At 47.1% G+C, this 13,042-nt stretch overlaps 1 protein-coding gene across 3 annotated transcripts in view; it reads left to right on the top strand.

Annotated features, from left to right (window-relative positions):
- The window catches only part of ARHGEF9 (Cdc42 guanine nucleotide exchange factor 9), a gene marked incomplete at its 5' end in the record, with an annotated part of 106,868 nt that overhangs the window by 62,224 nt on the left and 31,602 nt on the right, over window positions 1-13,042 (top strand). For all 3 annotated transcript variants that reach the window (XM_080624769.1, XM_080624768.1, XM_080624767.1), the window contains 3 exons: window positions 2,671-2,862; window positions 9,341-9,520; window positions 11,467-11,699. In XM_080624769.1, coding sequence (XP_080480895.1) covers window positions 2,671-2,862; window positions 9,341-9,520; window positions 11,467-11,699 — 605 coding nt within the window. The remainder of the gene's footprint in view (window positions 1-2,670; window positions 2,863-9,340; window positions 9,521-11,466; window positions 11,700-13,042) is intronic.

Raw genomic sequence — 13,042 nt, 5'->3', positions numbered from 1 at the left:
GACACATGAACACTTAAGGTGCAGCCTTCCTTTGCCCCAGAGCAGCCCAGCTCCTTCTCAGCACAGGCACAAGAGGATTTGAGAGCTGAAGTTGCAAAACCAGCTATACTGTGTCACACCAAAGGTCTGTCTGGCCAAATTGTTTCTTATGGATCATGGAATCATAGAATGGTTTGGGTTGGAAGGGACCTTAAAGCTCAACCAGTTCCAACCCCCTGCCACAGGCAGGGACACCTTCCACTAGCGCAGCTTGCTCCAAGCCCTGTCCAACCTGGCCTTGAACACTGCCAGGGATGGGGCAGCCACAGCTTCTCTGGGCACCCTGGGCCAGCGCCTCAGCACCCTCACAGGGAAGAGCTTCCTGATATGAGTACAGGAGTTTGGTGAGTTCAAAGTTATTCATGTAAGTCCATTTTTCAGGGTATGCATGAGCTTTCTAAGTCCTCCCCTTGAACATAAAGTCTGTCAGCCTCAAAAATGTTCATGACAAATGTCACTGGTAAGGTGGATTATCTCATTTAGAAATGCAGAGAGCCTCCACCAGTTGAAGCAATTGGCCCAGGGTCAGCAGTGTTGCTGCCAAGATATCTCATCTCTGTGACTCAAGGTCCAGACTTCAAGTGATCCCCTGGAAGAATGATCCTCGCTTGAATTAGGTGGAACTTCAGAGATTAAGACAGAAAGCAGGAGTGTTTGAGCAGTGCAGTGGGATTAATCCTTTCAGCAGCTGAGGCTGCAGAGCGTGGGGATGAAGCACATGCAGCTTCCTCTGCTGCTGATAAAATTGCTGCATTTGTTTTTAATCTAAAGTAGAAGTCGTCTCGATTAGAACTGCGGGTTGTTTTTTTTTCCTTTTGGGAACATGAATCCTAGCAGGAAGGAGCAAAAATTTCATTAAGGAAATAAGCAGGTCTCCTGAGATTCCCAGATGTGGCAGTGGGGAGTGTTCCTGCAGTGCACAAAAGGCAAAGCAAATTCTGAGGGTTTCAGAAATCATGAATGTTTGCAAACTTGCTTTTTGCCTTCAAGTTCCCAAGCCTGTAGGATTCCTGGGTTTGGGCCTTTTCCTCTGCTGTTATTAGATCTGTCCTGCTTTATTTTGTAAATGAAAATGGAATTTTCTCGCATCGAAAGGAGTGTGACCAGCAGGTCGAAGGAGGTGATCCTGCCCCTCTACTCTGCTCTCGTGAGACCTCACTTGCAGTATTGTGTGCAGTTCTGGTGTCCTCAACATAAAAAGGACATGGAACTGTTGGAACAAGTCCAGAGGAGGCCACGAGGATGATCAGGGGACTGAAGCACCTCCTGTATGAAGACAGGCTGAGAAAGTTGGGGCTGTTCAGCCTGGAGAAGAGAAGGCTGCGTGGAGACCTCAGAGCAGCCTTCCAGTATCTGAAGGGGGCCTACAAGGATGCTGGGGAGGGACTCTTCATCAGGGACTGTAGTGACAGGACAAGGGGTAACGGGTTCAAACTGAAACAGGGGAAGTTTAGATTGGATCTAAGGAAGAAATTCTTTACTGTGAGGGTGGTGAGGCACTGGAATGGGTTGCCCAGGGAAGCTGTGAATGCTCCATCCCTGGCGGTGTTCAAGGCCAGGTTGGATGAAGCCTTGGGTGACATGGTTTAGTGTGAGGTGTCCCTGCCCATGGCAGGGGGGTTGGACCTGGATGATCTTAAGGTCCTTTCCAACACTAACTATTCTATGATTCTATGATTCCATGATCACTTGACTCCAGGAGGCTGAGCTTTAAAAATCCAAGTTCTTAGTTTACAAGTTCATGTATGGTTTTTGTTTGATGATGGAAAGGAAACTCAGTGTGCTGAAAATGCAGTGGTCCTTTTCAGAGATTTGGGGGGAATTTGTTCCAGTTTAGAGTGTTCAGTGCTTAGAAGTGCTTGGCACCCCATCCACAGCTGCCCTCAGCCCCCAGGTTTGAGGAGGCTTGTTCAGCTGCTCTGATCTCTGCGTGGTTCAGGGATCAGCACCTCAGGATGCTGAGATTGGGCATTTGCCTGAGTGGAAAGGCTCTTCATGTGAAATGATGAGGAAAGCTGCTGTGAAATGAAAATCAATGCTCATTCACAAATCCTGGCCTGGGAGGTTTACAGAAACAGCAGTGCCACAACCCAGTCAGCCTGGGCTGCCGATCACATTGCTGCAGGTTCTGAACCTTCTGAGATCAGTCACCTGTAAAGAGCAAAGGGCTTATCCCTCCTCCCAGAGGTTTCCTCCTGATTGAACAGACCCCAGCTGATGGTGTGTGGGAACTGGCCAAGAAGGGCTGTACCCCAGTAACTGCCATTTCCTTTAGGTTGGTCTGGTTTATGTATGTACATCCTGGTTCAGAGCACTTGACAGCATCCAACAGTCCAGTTACATTTCACATGATTATTTTATGTTTGGGATCAAAACTGCCAATACTTGAAATCTCCTTGCTTAGGAAAGGAGCTTGGCAGTGCAAGGAACCATTTGGGGCTGGTTGCACCAGTGTGAATGAAAAGGGACCGTCTGGGCTGAAAGCTGCTGAGGACACCACTGGCAAGAGCATCGCTGTTGCTGTGAGGAGGAAGTTGGTCCAGCCATCTCCCCACGTCCTGCAGCCCAAGACTTTACCTTGTTGGCTTCCTGATGCTTTGAGCCTGTTTCTCTCCCCTCTTCCCGTCACAGCTATGGGTAAACCAAGAAGATGGTGTGGAGGAGGGAACCAGCGATGTGCAGAATGGCCACTTGGATCCAAGTGCCGACTGCCTGTGTCTCGGCAGGACCGTCCAGAACCGGGACCAGATGAGAGCCAATGTCATCAATGAAATCATGAGTACGGAGCGCCACTACATCAAGCACCTCAAGGACATCTGTGAGGTACAGTGGGGGTTGTGGAGCTGGGGTACTGCAGCAGGATGTGGGGTGGGCTGTTGAAAGCTGAGGTCTGGGTTTGTCTTTGGGTGATGGGGGAAAAAGATGCAGTGGGTTTGAGTCCCGTGTCTAACAGAGGAGCAGCATCTGTCAGTAAGTATCGATATGCTGGATCTGATCGTTACCTTGAGTTTGTATTAACTAAAAGTACAATTTTCTGACCAGTTTTCCATACCTCTTTGGCTAAACAATGATGAGGTTGACATCCTTCAAGCAGTCTTCTTAATTAAAACCTAATGCTTTTGAACTTGTGATTGAGGAAATGAGGCTGTAATTAAACCAACCAGTTACCCATTTCATCTGTGTCTTTCATACTGGGTTCACTATTTCCCCTGCCTCAGGGTGGCCCCCAGTTGCCTTTTATTATGGTGAGACTGAGAGCAAAACATTCTCACCACGGGAAATGAAGTATGTTTTATCCAGTGTAAGGGGACCAGCAAGCAAATGGACTTTGGTGACTGACCCCATGCATCCTCAACTTGGTTCTTCTTCATGATGGTACAATTAACCTCTACCACCCTTCACTGTCCTGCAGTGTACAGAATTAGCACTGTGAGCTGAGCCCAAAGCACAGTGCATGTGGTGCTGGGTGTTCAGGAAGGGGAATGAATGGTGTTGCAGGACACCTTGGGCTTTATGTGTAGGGGGTATACTTATCACTAAAGGCAGAAGTTTGTTAGCGCTAAAACTAAAGCCCGTGGCTTTCAGCTCATCCCTCTGAATGTCTGGGATTTAGTGAGCCTGTGCCCAGTCTTTGCAGAGTCAATGTGGTGAAGCCCCCTGGGAATTCTGCTTAGAAACATGTCTTCCTCCCTTCATACTGCTGCTTCCCTACTGACGAGGCAAAGCCATCCAAAACGCATCTGTGACGCTTTTCAAAGATGGAAGAGTCTTGGGATTTCAGTTTGGAAACAAATGAGCTTAATTTCACTGTGCTATTTCCGTCAGAGGGCTTTGCACTGAGGAAGGGAAGAACTGCAGGAACTTTTCCACATGTCGTTTCTTTTCCTGTGTTTGCACTTTTCTGATGAAAAACTAAATAAGATCCCTTCCAACTCTAACCATTCTATGATAAATAAACCTTAACGTGCATTTCCCAGCCATGTCAATCTGATTTTGTCAAATCAGATTTTCAGAAGGCACAGGTAGGTGTATCTGTGGGGTAGCACTGATTTACAGCACCTAATGATAGTCCCAGATAGGAAAGAGATCCTTAAAGCTTGTTCTTTACTGTCTATGATGCAAAATAATGTTGAGGGGATAAATCTTACCTTCAGGTAGAGCACCAGGAAATGATTCAGCTGCTTCTCTTAAAGAAGGAGGAGGACTGACATGGGCATTCTCATCTGCAAAGTGATGGGCTGTCCCTTGCTGAAGAGAGCCTCATTGTGCTCAGTTTAATCAGAGCAATCCGTTTGCCTCGAGAAGGCTGGGAGACAGCTCAGTCATCCCAGGCACTCCAGCATTGCATGACATGATGGTTTCTGTTTGTGCATGAGAGGAGGGGGGCTGGAGGTGGAGAGACAGGGGCTGGTTTGAGCTCCTCCGCATGCTGCTGGAGGAATGTGTATGGAGGTGTTATTTGTGCTGGGGAACAAGTGGACACCCAACAGCTGCTGATGAGACACGAGGGCTGGTGACAGTGGCAAATTCCCTCTTCCCTTTGCTCTTTATTATAAGTTGTCAGGACAAACAGCAGCAGTATGACGTATTGGAGGAGATGAAAGAGGAGTTGTGGCTGGGTGGTGAAGACTGAGCCTGATTTAGCACTGAGTTTAGCAGTGAGCAGTTATACTCTTGCTGCTGAGCTATAATGAATAACAAATCCCAATACCATTGAGGCACCTTAAGATGTTATCAGAGGACGCAGCCCTTGCTAGGTGATTAAGAGCCCTCCAATTGCTCTTTTCTGCTTCAAGATGTATTTCCACTATCTGCTACTATATTATTATAGACCATGTTATTATTCATAATACCGATAGTTCTGCCAAGTGAGGAGCTCATGAGCTTGCCAGCACCAGAATGAAATGACCTGTGCAAGCCAAGACCTGCATGAAGCAGCTGGCTTGGAGGGGACCTCCCTTTCACACAGTGCCACTGACTGCCCTGAACAATGCTGCTGTGTCCTGGCTTAGAGTACAAAGGCCTGGCTGCTGCTTGGTGAAAGAGTTCTGTGAAGATTCTTACTAGGGGTAAAATGTGGGGTGCTCCCTGGGTTGCATTACTAGGAGTGGACAGATCAATATTCTGAAATACAGCCAAGAAGAAAAGAAAGAAAAAAGGATTTGGCTGTAAGGAAATATCCAGTAAGGGGAATTTTAGGCTTAGAGCTTAGGAAAATCATTGAATCCTAGAATGGTTAGGGACTGCAGAAAGCTGTTTGAATCAGTGGGGATAGATACACTCCATAGATCTATTCCCCAGTGTGCAATTTGTAGGTATCTCTCACTGCCTGCTTGTGCACACCCTGGTTTTGTGTTCTGAAGCTGCCTGCTTCTTGCCCTTTAGAGAAACAGGCTTATGTTCCTGCTGGACTTCAGTTTACGTTTTAGGTGAGCCCCAGGGCAATCACAGAGCCTGACATTCAGTCCTTGCTCTAGACCAGTATTTGAACAAGTGCTTTAGAGTCCTGACTGCCCAGGAACAGACATGGCTGTAGTTTGCTTTTTCAATCCAAACAGACTCAGCTTTGTTCTTCTGCTTATTTCTGTTATGTGCATATCAGCACAGTGCTCGCCTCAATGCTGAGAGCACTGCTCCAGAGAGCAGTGTTTTTATAGCTCAGATGGTGCTGGTCCAAACCAAGGGATGATCTACAGGACAGTATAAACAGCCCCAAATTGGCTCAGAGATGGCAACAAACTGGAATATCATCACAGCTGCCTTTGAAGGTAGGACCTGCAGTGGCTGTCATCTCCTTATTCTCTTCTTCACCTTGCTCTCAGCTGGACAAGAAGAAGATGCTGGATTGGCCACCTCTCCTGACTGTCTCTAAACCCTCTGTGGGGGGAAGAAAACATAGCACTTAACCTCCTGCAAATACTTTCCAACTTTGGCCTTTACTTCAGGGAGTACATGGAAAAGTACTTTAAAGAGAGACAGTTTGACAGCTATTTTTAGGTTTTCATTGAGCAAAATGCTCTCCAACATCTGCTCATCAGTCAGTTATCCCTTCTCTGAGCAAACCTGACGGGATGAGCAGAAGGAAGATGACATTGTTTTATGTAACAGAAGTAAATTTACTGGAAAAACTCTGCAGCAGCCTTCTAGCTGGCTCTTGCTGCCTGTTCTGTATAAATCTTCAGTCTCCCCTTTGCTGGCTTGTGCTGGAAACCAGCCTTCCAAACACACAAGCTGGACAGAGGATACGACTTGGGAACTCCGTGTGTTCTTTTCTTTTCCCTGTGGTTTTATAGGTGCCTGTTCAAAAATGTGCTTCTTCAGCTTCTCTAAAGCACATGGCTCGGGTGAAGCAGTGAACCAGCACAGGAAGGACAGGGAATGTTCAAGACAGTTGCTGCAGCCAGTAGCAACCCCAGGGCTGAAAGATGTTCCCCTAAACCGTGCAGTGAGTGAGTTCACAGAGCAGCATGCGAGGGGGGAAGCTGCCTTGCAGGCAGCCTGCAGCAGGGCAAAGGTCCAACACAAACACCTTGGGGCACTCACTTAGTGCTGCTGACACCAAAGCCAGTGTCAGAAAGAGCCTGGCCTCATGGGCAGGTGAACATCTGCTTTCTTTGTGTTTTATCTGAGATAAGCAGGTAAACATGAAAAGCAGCATGGAAAAGATACTCTGCATTATTCCTTGCTAGTTTGACTTTGTATTTGTCCTGCAACGTGGGAACCAGCCTGCTCCCATTCCTGCTGGCCTTGAAAAATGAGAGGGAAACCCAGGAAAATGAGTCATCAAGGAGCTCCTGGAAGAAGAGAGACCTAGATTTAGTACGTGCAGAAGGTATTCCATAACCCAAGCTTCTCAGCTGAAAAAGCCAGGAATTTCAGGGTAGTGGCATCCTTCTAGCAAAGCTGGACATCACAGAGGTTGGGTCTTTGCCAGGTCGGCCAAAGTTGTATTTCTCATTCATCTCTGTGAAGTTCTCCCTCCCAGGAGCCACATGGTGAGGCTGAAGGACAGTTTATTATAGCATTCCAATAGTTTGCATTGTGGACCAGCAGCTGCATGTCACCAGCTGGCAGTTCCTCTGTGTGACTAAGCATCTAGAGTGCCCAAATATAGCCTTCAACTGGAGCTGCTGGCATTTTTTCCCTTTGTTTCTTTTTCTCTTCCTATATAATAAAGGCAGCCAAAGTCATCTCATGATGCCCCCCTTGTTATTTCTCTTCAGTCAAGAGGCCACAGTCCAGACCAGGCCAACATCTGATACTTGGCCTTGCAATATTTCTAGTCTGAACGGTGCAGGCAGGTGAAGCACAGGGGGGAAGAAGTGATGCGCTCAGTGTCACAGATGGTGGCAGAGCCAGAAGTTCAGCCCAGACACCCGGAGCCTCCATGTGTCACCCTCTCTGCTCAACCACTTGTGCTTCAGGCACAAGTTTGGAAGAAGTCCTCATGATTGAAGTCCTCGAAGATGCCCCAAGGGCTGGGGCATCTCTCTTGTGAAGCCAGGCTGAGAGAGCTGGGCTGGGTCAGCCTGGAGAAGAGAAACCTCCTTAAGGGGAGACCTTAGAACAGCTCCAGTGCCTAAAGGGGCTACAGGAAACCTGGAGAGGGGCTTTGGACAAGGGCCTGTAGGGACAGGACAAGGGGAATGGCTTTAACCTGTCCGAGGGGAGACTGAGATGAGCTCTTAGGCAGAAGCTCTTCCCTGTGAGGGTGCTGAGGCGCTGGCCCAGGGTGCCCAGAGAAGCTGTGGCTGCCCCATCCCTGGCAGTGTTCAAGGCCAGATTGGACACAGGGGCTTGGAGCACCCTGCTCTAGCGGAAGGTGTCCCTGCCTGTGGCAGGGGGTTGGAACTGGATGAGCTTTTAGCTGAAGTAAGGATGGTGAGTTCATGGATAAGGCAGGGTCAGCACAACAGGAGGCAGACACAACTTGGTGTGTTACCCTTTTTGCCAGAACATTGATCCCTTTGGTCTTTTTAGGTCAGGAAGTCTTCAGAGCAGCGCTTGCCTACCAGTTTGTATTTGTGTGCTGCCCAGCTAAGCTCAGTCTCAGTGGGCATCATGGGCTGTTGAAGAAGCAGCAAAGAGGATGTTTATTATTGCTCTGGACACTCTGTCCAGAACCTCCTGCAGGTTCAGTCTGTGATTCTGGAGAATTTATTTAAACTCTCCACATCCTGATTCTTTCTCCCTCTTTCTCCACTTGACTTTAATGTGTGTAGACTCAAGGGAGCCTGCTGTTTGTACAGAGGAGAGTACAAAGCCTTTTCTTCTGTCCTACTGAAAAGGGAAGAAAAGCTGTGAAAGATGATTGTTGAGAAAACAAGGGAAAAAATCCCCCTCGTTTTGCATTGTTTGGAATAGCACATCTGCACTAAGGGAATGGAGGGTACAGAAAAATGCTGCTGCTTTCTTCTAGATGGCATTGATCATCAGCTCAGGCTTCTTGCTCCCACTGGGCTCCCTTGCTTGGGCAAGCCAGAACTCCTACCCTCCTACTGCATTGCCTTTGGGGTTCCTGACCATCACATAGAACAAAAGCCCTCCTGCTTTCATCTTGGACTTGGAAAGATGAATAATGTGGTGGGATAGTCCATGTTGCCTTTCAAGTCAGGGAACACTTAAAGAGTGTTTGCCTTCAGTATTTCACTTGGTGCTGAAACAGTGAGGATGGGTGGCACCCTCCATACCCGCTTCCTAGAGCAAGGGACATTGATAGACAGTCACACATTAATAGAATCCCAAACTGGTTTGGTTGAAGGGACCTTAAAGCTCATCCAGTTCCAACCCCCTGCAACGGGCAGGGACACTTTCCACTAGAGCAGGTTGCTCCAAGCCATGTCCAACCTGGCCTTGGACACTGCCAGGGATGAGGCAGCCACAGCTTCTCTGGGCAATAGAGTGTTTCTCAGCATGATCACAGAATCGTAGAACTGTTTAGGTTGGAAAAGACCCCCAAGATCATCGAGTCCAATCACAGGCTGTGAAGCCCTGAGTGTACTGGGTCTGATGTGTCCTTAGCAAGAGTAGTGCTGTGGGTCTACTGCAGGATGCTGTAGGAACTTGCAAAGGAGATGCTGTCTATCAAGAACAGTACTCATAGTGTCTCAAGGCAGGTTTTGTTTATTGCATGCTTACTGATAGAGAGGAGCTGATGGAGGCTGTCATGTCATAGCAGTGGATTTTGTTTTCAGAGCCATCTTCTTGTTTTCAGTTGCTCCTTCCTCAAGAATAATCTGAGAGCAGCCTCAGTGTAAGCATTTGGGTTACTTTACGGATTGTTCTTTCTTACTCCTTACAGGGTTACTTAAAGCAGTGCCGGAAGAGGAGGGATATGTTCAGTGATGAACAGCTAAAAATCATCTTTGGCAACATTGAAGATATCTACAGATTCCAGATGGGTTTTGTCCGGGACTTGGAGAAACAGTACAACAACGAGGACCCCCATCTCAGCGAGATTGGACCATGTTTCCTTGAACACGTGAGTGAATTGGGCATGTTTGTTTGGGAGTTCTGGGGTTGGTCTTAGGGGATGGAAAGTGTAGGGGGGGAGTAGCAGAAAAAGTCAGGAGGCAGGAACCACTCAGAATAACTTGTGCATCAGTACTGTTCTAGTTACATATCAGGGATTACTCCATGGCCCTCCCTCTACTTCATGAGATGCAGAGAAGGGAAAATAGGAAGTGAAGCAGTTGGATAACACCCTAGAACTTGAATCCCAACACCTTTTAACATCCACCCTTAATCATGTTATGTAGGTGCTGTGTCCCTCACTCCCCACCCTCTTTTGCTCTTCAGAATATGACTTAAACCCACTCACAGGCCAGCCTAATCAGGTCATGGATGGCCAGAAGGTTGGAATAGGTAAGAGTTCAGAGGAGTAAAAAGAGGCCTTAGTTGTGCATTACACAGAAAAAGGAGAGGAGAGCAAATGCCTGGGCTGTTTGCTGTGGCACTGAGATGTACTTTCAAGGGCTGAAAACCCCACAGAGCTTCAGTTGCCTTCCCCTGCAGAGCTATTGGGCTGGGTGGAGAGGTGCAGCTCACACTAAGTTCACACTGAACAGGATGTTTTTACTGACCATATAGTCCTGGAGGCTTGTGCCCAGCCCATTGTACTGTTCCATGGCCATATGCTACAGAAGCTGATAAATTGACCAGTGCTGTAAATATGCCAGGAAATGTCAAGAAAGTTACAGTCCCGCAGTTCCAGACTTTCCTTTATGGAGAATGAAGTGCTGTTACCAGAGCTTAGCTATGAGGTGCTCCAGCCTGGAAGGCAGACCCTGCACTGTGCTACCTCATTACTTGCAGCCAGGGCTCAACTGGCAACAGTTCACTTCTTATCAGAGGAATTTCTGATAGACATTCATGAAACTTCAGCAAGGCATCCCTAAACAGGTTCACAGCATCTCTTAAACATTGTTGATCTTCCAATTGAGAAGCAGGTTTCTTGTTGAGAAGTTGCATGATGGCATTGATATTGCTCATTATTATCAGAGCCTGCAATCTCTGCTGCTTGCTTCCAAAGCAGCATCACATTCCATCTCTGTGCAAAAAAGATGCAAGAAATCTTGGTGAGAATCAGTAGCTGAAATTTCATGTCTTGAGGCTGTGCTGTCAATTCATGTAGAGTGACAACAGCAAGAATTACTGTAGTTATTCAGAGCAATATCTGACACTCCTCTGTCATCAAACACAGGCTGGAAGCTGGCTAATGAATTCCTGATAAATGATCCCTCTTTAGCCATTTGGGGGAACTGAGGGATGAGGACATTAAGATCCTGTTATATGGATCTGCAAAGCATCTTGCTCCTCATCTGCTTCAGGAGGAGAAAAGAGTCAGCTCTTGGTCAGCTGCAGGGATGGGAAAGAAACCAGGCTCCGTTATTCCCAGGAAGGCCGTCATGGGACTGAGAAATAAGAATTGCTGGTCACGTGCAACACAGTGGTTAGTGACTTGAGTTCCCTGTTGGTAAAGGGAATTTCAAATATACCCAGCTCCTAAACTCTTGGCAGGTGCTTCAAGAGCTTTCAGGGAAAGGGCTCTAGAACTAACAAGGTTCTGGTCCTGTATTATCAAAGGCTGGAGCTCTGCTGTGTTCTACCTTAACCTTTTATAAGGTTGTCTTTGACACTGAGAGCACCGACAACACTGCACAGGGCTTCACTTGAACACAGCCATTACAGAGACCTCAGCCACACATCAATATGCAGGTCACTCTCTGCTTCCCTTTTTTCCCAACACAACGATGCAGCAGGAAAAGTCCTTCCTTTAGGATCAGCACTTCCTCTTCCTGCTTAGGGTATTCTTTCTTTTTTAGTTGTAACATGTTCTTGTTGGCAATCTGGGTGATTGACTGCTCACAGCACTTGTCTGACATGTGTCCCCCTCTGTGTGCATCCCTCTTCTCCTGCCTCTCACAGCAAGATGGCTTCTGGATCTATTCGGAGTACTGTAACAACCATTTGGATGCATGCATGGAGCTTTCCAAGCTGATGAAAGACAGCAGGTACCAGCATTTCTTCGAAGCGTGTCGTCTGTTGCAGCAGATGATTGATATTGCCATAGATGGTTTCCTTCTGACACCAGTGCAGAAGATCTGCAAATACCCCCTGCAGCTAGCGGAGCTACTCAAGTACACTGCACAGGATCACAGGTATGCTGGTCTCCTGCTACACCAAAGCAGCTCACTGCTGCTTCACGTGGTCTCTGCACACACACGGGGCTGGGTTTTTGCTGTCCAGCTCTTCTCCTCATGACATCTATTATAAATTGAAGCAGGGCAAAGGTTCAGCAGACAGTTAGAAAGCTTCTCAAAGCGCTGATTCTCAATGGAGCCAAACTCATCTCTGTTATAATCAGACATGTGAACTAATTACCCTTGGATGTACTTTCTGATGTGACCAGTTACACTTGAAAAATTGCCTAATTAGCATTCAGTGGTGAAAGGCTCCTTCCTTTGTCCTGAAGAGGACCTCAGCACACAGCAAATACAGGGCCAGCACCCGCAGCTCAAACCTGATTATGCTCAGATCTGGGGAGAATCCAGAACTTGCTCTGCTTTCAGCCTGACTCCACCTCTGGTTTTGCCACTGGGTTTAGGTTCAAAGGAGCACCAGCAGTTTGATTACTTCCCAACATTCCCAGGGTCTCTTGCTGCTGCTGAGGGCAATCAGCCTGACCTCTTGACTTAGTGTAAATCAGGAATAGTACCTGTGATATCACTTGAGATATACTGCTAAGAAAATAAGGTGAAAGAAGAATCAGGCCCCCTAGGAGTGAATTTTCTCCTGCCTTGCCAATTAGCTTTCTGTTTCCCAAAATCCATTTAAAAGGAAGTGCTTCAGAGAACAAAAATGACCAGAGATGTTTCAGAAACTTCTGCAACTATTTGGTTGGGTTTGTTTTTCCCCAAACCTAGCTCTGGAAGTGCAGAGAGATGTGATATGAGCAAAGAGATGCATTTGCTTTGACCTGATTCACGAGTTTGACTGATTCATGCTAGCTGAATGCTCAGTTCAAAATCACCAACTTGGACAAGCATTTGGCTCCAGATCCAATTTCTGTTTTTTCTCTTCATAACAAGATCAAATCAATCTTGGAGTGGATTCATGGGAACAAGGGTCTCAGAAAGCAGCTCTAGGATCCCAAATGTTGTGGCTTTTTGTCCTTACCAGCCATGTGATGTCCTCACAGTACTTAAGAGTGTGAATTCAGATGTGGCTTTACAATGAGAAGACATAAGGAGCCTCAGAGAGGAGATCTGTGTTTAAAGTGACCTTAAAGTGAGCTACTTGGTAGCAGTGCCAAAGGGGATGTGGACAGTGTGATTGCACAAGGGTTGAATTATTTGGAGAGTACATTCCTTTTTCCTTTGGGATGTTTTAAAAACGAAATGGGGTGGATTGCACCACAATTCCCTGTGATCTAGCTCCTCCAATTCAAGTGTTCAAAGAGCCTGTGAGGGACTGATCCTTCAGGAAACCCATTTCACATCCC

This window comes from Psittacula echo (assembly GCF_963264785.1).
Source record: "Psittacula echo genome assembly, chromosome: 8".
NCBI lineage: Eukaryota > Metazoa > Chordata > Aves > Psittaciformes > Psittacidae > Psittacula > Psittacula echo.
Note: the sequence above shows the minus strand (reverse complement) of the source record. Positions and strands in the feature narration are given on the sequence as shown.